This window comes from Stigmatopora argus, chromosome 5 (assembly GCF_051989625.1).
Source record: "Stigmatopora argus isolate UIUO_Sarg chromosome 5, RoL_Sarg_1.0, whole genome shotgun sequence".
In the NCBI taxonomy this organism is placed as follows: domain Eukaryota; kingdom Metazoa; phylum Chordata; class Actinopteri; order Syngnathiformes; family Syngnathidae; genus Stigmatopora; species Stigmatopora argus.
The window spans coordinates 8738468-8752618 of record NC_135391.1 but is presented as its reverse complement, the minus strand read 5'-3'; the positions used below and the strand labels follow the sequence as shown (position 1 = coordinate 8752618).

The following is a 14151-nucleotide window of genomic DNA, read 5'->3' as shown; positions in this document are numbered from 1 at the left end:
AAAGATTGGAACGTTCAAGAGTAACTAAATAGTGAGTATTAGTCTTAATGATCACCACTTGAATTTTGCTTAAAGAAAGCTACTTGTTGTCTTTTCTTGCCAGTTTGCATTTTTATTTTTTTTAATGTATTAATTTTGCGGAAAACGGAAGTGTGCGGAGTGGGAGGAGACGAAAGCAAACAACATCGCTCTCATTTCCAGCCAGCTCACAGCTCATTTCCACGTCTGTCACGGTAAGATCTCACCCAATTCATTGTGTTTACTGCGTGCTTTCGAAACCCAAACTGTGCACTAATTCGCTGGGTAAGTTTTAAAATAGGTCGAGAGATTAAGAGCTTAACCATCCCGGCTAAAGCTTCCTTAAACCCGCTCTTAGAAGGTCATGTCTCGACTGGTCTCGCTGAAGAAGTGGCGAGCTGACACTGACAGCCGTAGCGGCTAACGTTAGCATTTAGCACATCCTTCATTCTTTTGACCGGAAACATGCAGGAATGGGCCAACCAACTATGCGTAAGTAGTTGGCAGAAAGTAGTCACTAAATCAACAAATCGGAGCGCAGGTTGAAAACACTTGTCGTTTAAAGATGGTCCTTTTTTTTTACCCAAGTCTAAATTCTCAGCCGTCTAGCCTTGGCTAAGCTACTGATCTAGCTCGGTGCGAGTGAACATTTTAGTGGATTTTCTGGCGAATTGAACAAGTTTGCGTGTGGTTTGCAAACGACTAAAATGCGCAGTGGCACTTCGGCGTCATTTTGACGCATTAGTTTTCATTTGTCCCCGTTTGGGTAGCTAGTTAGCTTGCCAGGATCTTATCTGATCAACAACTTGAGGCCAGCGGGCTTGCCTAACGAAGCCAGATGAAGAACGTCAACTTGTTTTTTTCATTCATTCATCTTCCGCGCCGAGTCATGGTTCGCGGGGGGTGCTGGAGCCTGTCCCAGCTAAACTATTGGCTGGAGGCGGGGTGCACCCTTAATTGCTTGTCTGCCAATCGCAGAACACAGCTGGGATCTGGGATCAGACACTTAATTTTATGGCAACATTCTTGTAATGGATTGTCACCATAATTTATATGGAAGGTCTTGTTCTTGACATATATCATTACAGTATGGTTGAGGAGTTGTTGACCAGGGATTTTTTTTTTCCTTTTCAGCAAAATCCATTGTGTTCTCATTTTGTTGGCCCCTTTTCTGCCAAAAGACAGGAAGTCCTATCCTTTCCGTGCACTTGGACTTCAAGGCTTTCCTTTTGCTCATGTTGTTTCTTCACTGAAAGCAAATAAGAATAATGTTTTAATTTGTTTGTTTTTCCAGGAGAACCGGCAATTTGGATCCAAGATGACAGACTCAAAGTACTTCACCACTACCAAAAAAGGTGTGGTTGTAGTATATATATTTATATAATATATTTTTAAAGGAATAACCTAATAGAGTTGTCTTGACAACGTGTTTATATATTGACATTGCATTCATTTATTCAGGTGAAATCTATGAACTTAAAGCTGAGCTGAACAGTGATAAAAAAGAGAAAAAGAAGGAAGCAGTGAAGAAGGTGATAGCGTCTATGACTGTTGGAAAGGATGTCAGGTGAGCCACTGATGACGAAAAGTTTTATGGTCATCATCTTCGTTGACTCCCTGGTTCTTGTCTTGTTGTCCCACCAGTGCCCTCTTTCCGGATGTTGTCAACTGCATGCAGACGGACAACCTGGAACTGAAAAAGCTGGTCTACCTCTATCTGATGAACTATGCCAAGAGTCAACCTGATATGGCCATCATGGCTGTTAACACCTTTGTCAAGGTATAATCAATCATTCATTGCCGATAAAATCTGAGCGTGCATTTTTGTAGTGGTACCCAAAATACCACGAACTATAAATTATTACTACAGCAACATAAATAGATGTGTGATACAGTACCTTTTTGTTGTTGACTATCCAGGACTGTGAAGACCCAAATCCTCTAATTCGGGCCCTGGCTGTTCGCACCATGGGCTGCATTCGTGTGGACAAGATCACAGAGTACCTTTGCGAGCCACTTAGGAAGTGTTTGAAAGATGAAGACCCCTATGTGAGGAAGACTGCAGCGGTATGTGTCGCCAAACTCCATGATATCAACGCACAACTGGTGGAGGACCAAGGCTTTCTCGACACTCTCAAAGACCTCATCTCAGACTCCAACCCTATGGTACAATTCCGATAGGCCAAAATGCTAATCCAGGACTGGTCACATATTTATCCTGATGGTGCCGGCATGCTCTATTTTTCAGGTTGTTGCAAATGCGGTAGCAGCCCTCTCCGAGATCGCAGAGTCTCATCCCAACAGCAATCTTCTAGACCTGAATCCTCAAACCATTAACAAGTTGTTGACAGCTCTTAACGAGTGCACAGAGTGGGGACAGATCTTCATTCTAGACTGCCTGGCAAATTACACGCCTCGAGATGACCGCGAGTCTCAAAGGTATGAAGAATGGCCCTATAAGACACCATTTCATCCTTACTGTTCACACTTTATTCCTCATTCGTCAACCTCTCTGTTTACCAGCATCTGCGAGCGTGTTACTCCGAGGCTTTCCCACGCAAACTCTGCCGTGGTGTTGTCAGCCGTTAAGGTTCTCATGAAGTTCATGGAAATGTTGCCAAAAGACCTAGACTACTATGGAACCTTACTGAAGAAGCTGGCCCCTCCATTGGTCACTCTCCTGTCTGCCGAGCCCGAATTGCAATATGTAGCACTGAGAAACATTAATCTCATCGTTCAAAGACGGTAATCTTTTCAATAGTGTATCGTGACACTCACTTGCTGGACTTTTATTTTTTATAATACTTTTTGGCGGCTAAAATACCCTGTGCTAACATTTTAGACCGGAGATCCTGAAACATGAAATGAAGGTTTTCTTTGTAAAATACAATGATCCAATTTACGTTAAACTGGAGAAATTGGACATCATGATCCGCTTGGCATCCCAAGCTAACATTGCCCAGGTATATATACCTTAAAACAGTAAAGTCATTTTTACAATCATCTTTATAGTGAGGTTTTATGGACAAAATAGCACTCTGATGATTGATTCTGGTCCTGTTGCAGGTTTTGGCTGAGTTGAAGGAATATGCCACTGAGGTGGATGTGGACTTTGTCCGTAAAGCCGTGCGGGCAATTGGACGCTGTGCTATTAAAGTAGAGGTAAAATGGTGTTTGAATGACACGTTTCATCATTTTAGTTGTAATTAGGGTTGACACTTTTTGGCATTAGGCTGATTCGATATAAGGGTTGCAATCCGATACAAAAACAAATGTTTGATTACAATTTGGTTTAGTTGGGGAGCTAAAACCATATACCACATCTCTAGTTGTAATCATTTTGCAATTTTTACTCTTAAGTACAGTACATTATTTCTAGAGAAACCCTTGTGTTAGTGTTTTTCCGTATAAAAGCAATTTATAGATCATGTTCACTTCCAAGCCGGAGCAATACTGTTTTTTTTTTCCGCATGTCTAAAGATATATGCATCAGAATTGTATAGTTTCTCACTGAATCCCATTACACAGTGTTAGTTATTTATCTGGCCTGCAAATGGACTTATCTTATTGTGTGTGTTATAAATGAAAATGTAATTTTCTATCATTAGCAATCCGCGGAGCGCTGTGTCAGTACCCTGCTTGACCTTATCCAGACAAAGGTCAACTATGTTGTGCAGGAAGCAATTGTGGTCATCAAGGACATCTTTCGCAAGTACCCCAATAAGTAAGTACCTTCATGAGCAGAAATCTCAATTTGATTTGCTTCTTTTTACCATATGGCAGGCTTTATCAAATAGTCATGCCTCTTTTTAAAGCCGTAGCGGCAATTCCACTTTATTATTATTATTTTTATGCTTTATTTTCCTGACTGGGGAAAAAAGTAATTGCACGTCCACAAAAGTAGATGGCAGTGGTGTTTTTATTGTCAGTGCCTGCACAGAGTAATAGATAGATAAACCCTGGATTTATTGTTTTTTTGATACAGTCATTGGTTGTTGCAGCTCATCTCATGATTAACATTTTATGTGTATTTCATGTTTTAAAGGTACGAGAGTGTGATTGCCACTTTGTGTGAAAACCTGGACTCACTGGACGAACCGGAAGCCCGAGCAGCCATGATTTGGATCGTGGGGGAGTACGCCGAGCGCATCGACAATGCTGATGAACTACTTGAGAGCTTTTTGGAGGGTTTCCATGATGAAAGCACTCAGGTAGGGGGAAGAGAATGCAAGCTGATAGCCATTTAAGCAAAGCAACTTTACTTTTACAGTTCTAATGTTAATACAAAACCATCCTAGACATGTATGCAAAATTAGAGTTGAGTGCTTTAGCACACTCTTTATAGTCAGACTGGCAAGTGTGTTGAGGCTTTTTATGATAAATAGTTTATAGTGATGGTGTATATATTTTAGGTAACTTTTGGAGAGGTTTTAAAATATACTATTTCTATTCATTGCGTACTTCAGGTGCAGTTGCAACTTTTAACAGCCATTGTCAAGCTGTTCCTTAAGAAACCGACGGAGACCCAAGAGCTGGTGCAGCAGGTCCTCAGTCTGGCTACTCAGGTAAAAAAAGGAGAAAAAGGAAAGCAGATTCCTTGCTCACAATTCTTGTCAAGGCTCTTATTTGAAGGCACATGTTGGTGTCAATGCTTCTTCAATATGTTTCTTTATCCAGGACTCGGATAATCCGGACCTGAGGGACCGTGGCTACATCTACTGGCGTCTTCTCTCCACTGATCCAGTGGCTGCAAAGGAGGTGGTTCTGGCTGAGAAGCCCCTAATCTCTGAGGAGACTGACTTGATTGAACCCACACTGTTGGAGGAGCTCATATGCCACATTGGTACTCTGGCCTCCGTCTATCACAAGCCGCCCAGCGCCTTTGTGGAAGGCAGTCGTGGCGTTCAACACAAGAGACTCCCCGGCAGTTCTGGATCGTGAGTCATTCTCTTCTTCTATTAACACTTCAGGCAGAGGAGAAGTGAACACAGAAATAATACTCCTAAATCAGACACCTTTCTAAAATATGAAAACTGTGGAATATCTAAACCTTTTAAAATATCCTCGTTTAAATTGCAATGAAATGACCTCATCCTTATCTGTCAGCGGTGAAAGCGTGGAGAGCCCAGACCCAGGTTCTGCCACTGCCACTGAGGCGCCACCTGCAGTCATTCCATCCCAGGACCTTCTTGGAGATCTGCTCAATCTGGATCTAACACCTACAAGCACAACTGGACCACCACCACCCTCCTCCGGAATGCAGATGGGGGCTATGGACCTTCTCGGAGGAGGACTGGATAGCCTGGTAAAAGTTTTCAGCAATTTTGTGAACCTTTTCGCTCTTTCTTCTGTGCAAGCCCTCCTTTTTTATTCAATATTACTCTCCTATACTTGTTCAAAGTTTTATTTTCATGTATATTTTTCCTTCCTTGTTCAATGCTGCACCTGCAGATGGGGGATGAATCTGAACCGGTAATGATAGGGTGGGAAGGGAACATTTTAAACCATTTTAAGGATTACAATCTTTGTCCACTTCATTATTTTAGTCTCATGCATAATTTTCATGTATCACTATTACTGAGCCATAATTGGACGCAGGCCACCATCTCTTGTCTTACCTGTGGGCTCTGCAATGTGTTTCATCTTTTAATCAGCCGCCCGTTCCCCTGCGGACGGACACCCCTCAGTCACCGCAGCCCCTTCATCAATCCCCATCGCCCCCAGATCACAGCCCCACTGAGGTTGGTCCACAGGACCTCCATGGCCAGAGATTAGAATGCACTTTTGTCCCCTTTTGTACCACTGTGGCCTGTAAATGACTTGACCGATTCATACACTGTAAAGAAATAAAATTAGATAATAGTGATAGTGATAATACAATACAAAAAAAACTTGGAAGAACTCGAAATTGTAAGTCAACCAATTTCTCTATATTTTCAAGATTTGATGGGTAGGAGATAGGGTAAACATCATTGGTCAAAACGCAACACTTCAAAATGATAAGTAAATTGAAGTCAACATTTTAAGTTAACTACTTCTGTTGAGTAGTTTATCATTTTAAGCATATACAGATAGTGTGTTAATCCAGCCTGTAATTGAACCCAAGCCACCACAGTGGTCGCTGAGTGAGGTTAAGGATAATCTTGCTCCAAGTTTCATTTCAAGATCAGTTTACGCAGCAATTTGAGAATGGCCCACAAACGTGTTAATTCATGTGATGTGATCATATTAATTTGCAAAATTGGTTAGGAGTACTCACAATAATGTTTCTAAAGAGAATTTAAGAATTTGACTCCAAACCTTCAGTTAGAATGACTAGTAAGAAGTTTTATTTTTTTCAGTGTATGGTCTGTGCCAGTGTTGATGTTTGTCAATATTAGCTAGCTAATTTAGGAAATGTTATGTTTTGGTAGTGAGCCCCCACTTGGCCACACAATAGTTTCACATTGTTGTTTAGTGTCACCAGCTCTTTATACCACATGCACCATTGTTGGTGAGGGATGTTCTCACAGTAAAATGATCTATCCCCTTTCCAGTTCCCATGCTTGCAGTTTCTCACTCATCTTCCAACCTCCTCAGACCTGCACAATACAATTTTTGGTGTACAAATTATTCACTCAGCATTTTGTTTCACTTCTAGATTGGTGGAGACCTTGGAGGAAGTCCTGCTGTAAGTTTCTGCAATTCACTCAACTTCTGAAGCCTGCTTTACACCAATTAACTATTTTATGTATAATTTAGGGTCTCTGTGCCGTTAATAGCTGCTTTTCAATATCAATTTCCTTTTTTCCACTATCTACCACTACTTACTTTTGTTGCATGACCTGCAGATGACAGCTGGCTTTGGCGCACCACCTGCTGCCGTACCGCCTTCTTTCACCGCTCCTGTAAGTGGTGGTCTGGATGACCTGTTTGACCTTGGGGGTGGAGTTGGCATGCCAGTCAGTGTCTATGTGCCTCCCAAAACGGTAAGTTGAAAAAAAGTGCTGTTAAATGACTTTCAAACACCACCAGGCTTCTAATTGGTAGAAATTGTTTCCTTTTTCTAGCTTTGGCTTCCAGCTATGAAGGCTAAGGGCCTGGAGATTACTGGGACATTTGGTCGTCGAGCCGGGGTCGTTCAAATGGAAATGACCCTTACAAATAAAGCAATGAGTGTCATGACTGATTTTGCCGTCCAGTTCAATAGAAACAGGTGACACCTTGCTATTTAAGGGTTAATAGTGCACATACATATTTCTGTCATTTTCACTCGTTTCCTCTTCTCCGGTATTAGTTTTGGTTTGGCTCCTGCTGGTCCTCTCCAGGTTCTTACTCCAGTTAGCCCTAACCAGAGTATAGAAGTAGTCCTTCCTCTCAACACTGTGGGACCTGTCATGAAGATGGAGCCTCTCAATAACCTGCAGGTAACGTACTTGAAATGGCTGTTGGGACACTTGGTGTTTGTAGCATCCTTGTAGCAGTGATCGCGATTCATCGTCAAAACGCCACCCTCAGCAATGACCCAAAACTGTGATTTTTAAATGGGAACAATGGGTTAAAAATGTTAAAATTAACAAAACTATTTTTGTTGCCATTTCAAGCTGTATCAATTATCCATCGTTCGAGATGTGCACTTTTGCATTGGGGTGTAATTTTCTCAACTGCATTAAAAATACTCTTAATCCAAAAATCCGTTAAGTCAAAGTCTAATAAGTCACAACTATTTTCTTGAGATGTTGGGATAATTTTGTGACTCCACTGCCCACTCCTAATGAGCATTCCTTCTATGAGTATGCTCTTAGTCATTTAAATTATTAAACAATGGAGCCTAAAAACTTATTTTTATTTTAAAACCTTGAAAAAGCCCCACACAAATAGGCCCATGAAGTGATTTGAATCATAGTGAAAGGAGCTGTGTGTAGCTGCCTAAAAGAAAGAAGTGCTTCTAGAAGGGAAGCGAGAGGTGGGGGCTAACATTAGTAGTTATGCAACATGTGGCTGCTTTGTTGTCTTAGCCCTTTGCTGTTTTTCTACTCAAGTAATTTTTCCGTCTTTTCGCCTAATGGAAAGTAGGGTCCTAAAACACTATTTCGAGTGCACTTTGTGCCGACGCAAATTTACTGCCTGAAACCATCAATGCAAAATAATTTAAAAAGCCTTTACAAGCTTTGGACAAATGAAGCATTGTGACTTCAGCCTATTCATAATTAATCACAGTCACCTGATGGATTGAGCAGGGTGCCAGCTCCTCAAGTGATGACTTTAACTAAGATAGCAGATGGCTTCATTAACTGCCTCATGAATCATTTAATAGCAGTTCTACTACATCTTCCTGACACTGCGTTAAAAATGGTCCTCTGATGCTCATGTACGTGGTCTACAGTAAGAACTCTGGATTGCCCATTGTGGCTCTAAAGTTGATCATACTTTGTTTAGGGATTAAAGCCTGATTTGCAAAGATCCCAAATAGACAAACCTTGTACGTACTGATGGTGGCCACGTTGTACTTGAGCGCCTAAGATTTTGATCTTGTTCCTGAGATCGCAAATAGGAAGTGCCAAATTGCATGCTCACTCACTCCAAGACATGGCTGGTGCTGTTGGAAGCAGATGTGGAACAATGCCACGTTTAAAGTCATTAAATTAGAGATTTGCATTAACAACTTGTTCAACAGATGTGCCTAATAAAGTGGCTAGTGAGTGTGTATGATGTCAATGTTTGTCTCGCCTGCAGGCTTACCGCGCCGAGGTCTCTGTCAATATTGTTCGACACTTTGAGGCCTCCTATCATGGGACTTTGTCTCCGCACGAAGCGCTTAGATTGCGTAAATAATACATTTAATGAGGGGAAAAATCGATGGCGCAAAGCCGAGATGTTTACGTTTGTACATGGAAATGTCATTTGCACAATACCAGTCGTATCAGATGATGTTGCAGACAGTTGGCCACTCACCAAAACAAGTTGCACAAATTTGAGTTTCATTTCATTATGCATCCTAGCCAGAAAGAAATTAGTTTTTATAAATACATTACTGTAGGCTGTAGTTAGTTGAAGCACTGCACTACATTGTCCTGAGATGCCTATTTTTTTTCTTCTGAGCAAAAAATCTTATCAAAATTGATGGGTTAATGAAAAATGTTATGATAAAACCTTAAAAAAGCCCTCCAGAATGATAAATTAATTTGTGTACAACCATATGGGTTGTCTAAACGAATGTGCTCAAATCTCTAAAACATTCATATGTTAAAATGTGTGAAATCCAAGGCATTAAAAGATATAATTTTAACTTGGTCTAATTCCTGCTCAATAATAGTGTATCTAGTCTTAAACACGTGCAGACTTCACAGAAATGACACAATGTACCGTTGTGCTCTGCTGAGCATAGTTTTTTTCCACTCAAGGTTTTATAAACTGAGCAAAAAATTTAGATTGCAAAAATAGAAATGAACCCTTTTTCCCCCCACGCCAAGAGTACTTTTTTTGTCTTGTATTTTCTCTCGTTGCACTGAATGTAGCAGGGTTATCAAAAGTGCACTATTGCCAGCATGTTTCCTTATTTAGCCCCCCACACAAGCATCATTCTTGTCCATCTTTGATAAACCCTTGACATGTAATTATTTTTGCATTGCTTTCTCCAACCATCTTCCTTCCCCCTCAAACACCGCCTGTCTCCTAGGTGGCCGTCAAGAACAACATTGACGTCTTCTACTTCAGCTGCCAGTACCCCATCAGCATGCTCTTTGTAGAGGACGGGAAGATGGGTGAGTGCTTTTGCTGCAGCTCTTCACTCAATGGGCTTAAATCCCTTTAACGTTGCTAAGGTCGACGTCTTTCAGTTAGAAAGGGCCTTATAGTCAGTGGGCTTATAAATTGTAATGTCAAGATTCTTTTTTTCTTTTTTATCTCACCACGCGTGCAGTGTCACTTATATATTACGACTGTATATGCCAATGTATATGGTACCTATAAGTAACATTAAGATAATACAACTTCATTTATTAGTAAATAAATGAAAGAACAAGAAGAGGGAAGTCAGAAAGTTTTGGGTTTGTCTATTTCTACTGTATGTGGTTTGAATTATTATTGGTTTCTGTTTATGACCATACAATTCATCCGACTTGTTTGCGTATCTGTTTCTGGATGCTTTGCGCTCGCATGGAAATATCTCCCATTCCATTAGCACAAATAATTTATTCTTACCTTGCGTTTGTCTTTTCATATGCAGAACGACAGGTGTTCTTAGCCACATGGAAAGACATTCCGAATGAAAATGAGTCAAAGTTCCAGCTGAACGATTGCCATCTTAACTCAGGTGAGAAGGACGATGCTGTAGAGTGCTGTCACACATCATAGAGTTGGACAAATATGACTTATTTGCATTCATTTGAAGCAAAGTGTATTTAATGACAATTCATAAGCTTTACAGTCCCTATTTGTGTTGGATAATTTGGTTTTTATGCAAGTCGCGGAGGAGCTGAGCTGGAGAAGAAATGCTAATGACAGCTTAATGGAAATTTGCCCTCTCGGATCATTTTTCACACGAGCACGGAAATTGTGTTCTACGTGCCAGTGCATCACATCAGCGAATCAGACCATGTGGAGGACTTTTTATTAGTCAATTGTGGACTAAATTTCTCAGTGCTGTCTGTCATCCAGTCGAGTTGTATTTTGGTTCAAATAACGCTTTGTTTTTGTACTCTTTTTTTGAAGATGCGGCCTCCAGCAAACTGCAAGGAAGCAACATCTTTACCATCGCTAAGCGAACTGTGGAGGGGCAGGATATGCTGTACCAGTCCATGAAACTCACAAATGGAATTTGGGTACTTGCTGAGCTTAGGGCCCAGACGGGAAACCCTAACTACACGGTGAGTACAGAGGATTTTCGAATGATTTCCACTCATGAACACAACAAACATGAATTAACATGAAAAAGATTTTTGACTCTGACTAAAAGCCCAAAGCCAATCAATAAAACACTCCACTGCACTCCAACAGTCCGTGACCAAACAAAAAGTCCGACTCACATTGAGCATGTGTTTTCACCAATGAGGTTTTTTTTCCTGTCACCATTTGATGTCGCTGAACATTTTTCTCAAATCGTTTCAAACTTTTGTCGATCCAAATCTGATATGAAAGTTCCAAAGTTCTTATGTATTCATACTTGGGTGTACTTTCTACATGGGATGAACAGAAAATGGTGAGTTGAAAAAGAAGACATGATAAATACGGATGCGCAATCATGCGGGAGTGGAAGTAAAGAGCGACAGTAAAGGCAGGCGAAGATTGCTCTATGACTCCAATATTGGTGTGTTTGTCAGTGCGTGTCTGAGCTTGTCAGGGCTCTGATGCATCATGTTTGACTCAAGACTTTCTGCTTGATGAGTTGTGAATGACAACCTTGGAGTGACCTCCATGCTGCTCCACATGTCATCTTTTTGTTTGTTCTGATTAGAGGACTCCATTACACACTGTGTCCAATCCTAATTTGAACCTTTAATAATCTGTAATTGAGAGGGAGTCTTCATGGCTGAACTCGCCGACATTGTTACATAGCAAAAGCATGCAAAAATCAGACAAAATGGACCTGGACCTTAAAGGGTTAAAATGATTGTTTCTGGGTAAAAATCAAATTGATCCTATTCAAGTGCTATGTTGAAATTAATCACAGATTAATTGTAATATGCATATAATTTCGCTGTAATTAATTAATCTAATAAACTGCATTAAAATGGCAACTCTAATTTAAACACTTTTCCATCATCAGATGTCCAAGCAATTTTCTCATTTCAATTTATTTGTTTCAATTCGTGCCTTGACTTACAAGTTTGTCCTTCCAAGAGACAAGAGAATTTTTAATGCAATTTACTTTATCAAATTAAATGTCAAATTAATTGATTTGCCACTAATCCATTTCAGCCCCTCAAAAACACATTTTTGTTACTTTTTGAACAAACCAAAATAGCTATCATATTAGAAAGCAGATATACAAACATAATAATACATTGTAAATATATTAGCTGGAAGAGATCGCCTTTGTGACTCCTGTTTGTAAGGGTGTTACTTTGAGGTAATTGCTCATTAGTGCTAAAAAAAATAAAGCTGGTGTTCCCAGTTAGTTCCGCAGCTCGCCTTCGAGCCGCTGCCTGCTCACACTTTGTTCCTTGGCATGCCGAGCTGAAGCCACGTCGGCGGAGGCTATTTTTAGATATGAAAGCGAGTCAGGCCACTGCGTATTTTTGGGCCTCTGTTGCATTCCGGCAGAAATATGTTAACACTAATCGTGACAAGGGCTGACCAGAAATTTGAAACCGTTTCACAGCATCCCCCCCCCAAAAGACTGCAAGACCTGCGACTTAATTGAGTTCAGTTCTCTCATGACGCTTTACTTCTTACACTTGGATAGTACCGTCTTTTCCGAGTTCTGCACTCCACTCTTCTAATCAGCGTACTTTTCGAATGGATGAGTTCGACTTTAGACGCTAGCCATGTAGCCCTGCAAGCGAGGCATCGCGAAAGTCAAATTTGAGGTTCGTCTGAAATGTTGGAGAAATGGCGCGCGTCTTATCTTTTGGAAACATTCTCATCTGCTACTATCTCGTGTCCCCATAGCAACTGACTGACCAATGAAGTAAGCCTGCTTGCACCCCCCTTTCTTTCCTTCTCAGATGGTAATTGTGTGGGTTTTGGTTAAAGGTTGAAAACATGAATACTTCATTTGACCACATCTTTATGTTATAATCTTTTATACTTGGTCTACAAATAGCGTAATTAAAAAGCCAGTCCCTGATTTTATGTTAATTTTCATTACTTTGGTCGTCAATCATTGGCACTTGAAGTCTGTCGTTCACTGAGAATAAGTTTAGAAATTTTGAGCTTATTTGATATTTTTAAAATCTGGAATTTGAACAGGGTTGACGGCTTTATCTCCCCTGCACGCACTGAATCCAACTCACTTCCCTCCCCAACGATTTAGGATGAAAGAAATCTGCAAGCATCTACTATATATGCACATCAATACTTAATACAACTTGTGAATGTTCTACCCATTGCAATGTTCTTTAAGCCTGCTTGTGATCTTTCTCAGGTCTCTCTGAGATGCAAAGCCCCTGAGGTTTCCCAGTGTGTGTTCCAGAGCTATGAGGCGGTGCTGAAGAACTGAGAAAAGAAGGGGGGGAAAGAAAAACAAAAAAAAAAGCAACAGTAAACACTGATGGGCCAGAGGCTGCCATCTGCTTCTTCTGCCTGTGGACTAAGTCTCACTGTCATGCAATGCAGGACACACTGGTTGATGCAAACTGTCTGTCTCTCCTATGTTTTTGTCATTTATGTTTCTATCTATATTTCTTTTCAATGTAATCTATATTGTTTAAATCATTAGTTCCCTCTAATTGAGCCAAATGATTTAGGAAATCAGTGGAAATCCTACAGAATGCTGTCTCAGCATTCACATCACAATCTTATTTATTTAGGGTGCTATGTACTGAAAAGCTCCCCAAATATGCTGAAACACTTCATACGCATGGCGGAGCTGCATGTAGAATGTTTTTGGTTCTTTCGTTCATTTATAGGTTTGGATCTGGTCTTTTTATAGACTCAGCGGCCCTCTTAGCTCTTATCATAGTCATTCCTGTTTTTATTTTTTTTGTTCTAGATTTCTGTCCAGATGTTTGCGTCAGGGTAGCACAAATGTGTTCAACTGGGATGAAGGCTAGGGAGGACTAAGTTTAAATGATGAAGCGGCAGTTTGTAGTGCTGAAATAATCGGTACGTTTGTTGGTATGGCTGGCGACGACAGCGCTCAGTCTCAACCTCGTGCTCCAAAGATTAATTGGATTTTTTTCTCCCCCCCTGCAGTGACTGCACTGATGTCCTTTTCTTCAGCTCTGCAGAGTCTAAGCATCTGTCACCTTTTCTATCGGTCAATATCCAATCCAATTGGCTGTTAAAGCCACTGTTTTGGGGAATGTCTGTTGTTTAAAAACAAACTAATCTTGAATCATTTTTTTTCTGGTTTGTCTTTTGTGTGTACATCTAAGAGAAATATTAAAATTCTTGATCAATTCCGCTGTGATGCTTTTTTCTTCAGGTACGTTTCAGTACAGGATGAATTGGCTCTTTGTACGTAATTACCACGCTTTGGAAGAGCGCATC

At 40.6% G+C, this 14151-nt stretch overlaps 1 protein-coding gene across 6 annotated transcripts; it reads left to right on the top strand.

The window, feature by feature from the left end:
* The first annotated feature begins 151 nt into the window (after positions 1–151).
* Positions 152–14061, top strand: ap1b1 (adaptor related protein complex 1 subunit beta 1). Of its 6 annotated transcripts, none has more exons than XM_077600439.1 (24): positions 152–233; positions 1313–1373; positions 1480–1585; positions 1663–1798; positions 1939–2184; positions 2267–2457; positions 2542–2763; positions 2861–2981; positions 3085–3180; positions 3627–3742; positions 4064–4229; positions 4485–4583; positions 4696–4955; positions 5125–5323; positions 5470–5490; positions 5673–5759; positions 6659–6688; positions 6849–6986; positions 7068–7213; positions 7295–7424; positions 9677–9761; positions 10226–10312; positions 10711–10865; positions 13085–14061. In XM_077600439.1, exons 2-24 carry the CDS (start codon positions 1337–1339, stop codon positions 13157–13159), a joined length of 2949 nt encoding a protein of 982 aa, XP_077456565.1. In that variant the 5' UTR covers positions 152–233; positions 1313–1336; the 3' UTR covers positions 13160–14061. The 6 variants fall into 6 exon arrangements, with proteins under 6 accessions (XP_077456565.1, XP_077456566.1, XP_077456562.1 ...); XM_077600440.1 differs by lacking the exon at positions 152–233 and adding an exon at positions 240–303; XM_077600436.1 differs by lacking the exon at positions 152–233 and adding an exon at positions 371–510.
* Positions 14062–14151: the final 90 nt, after the last annotated feature.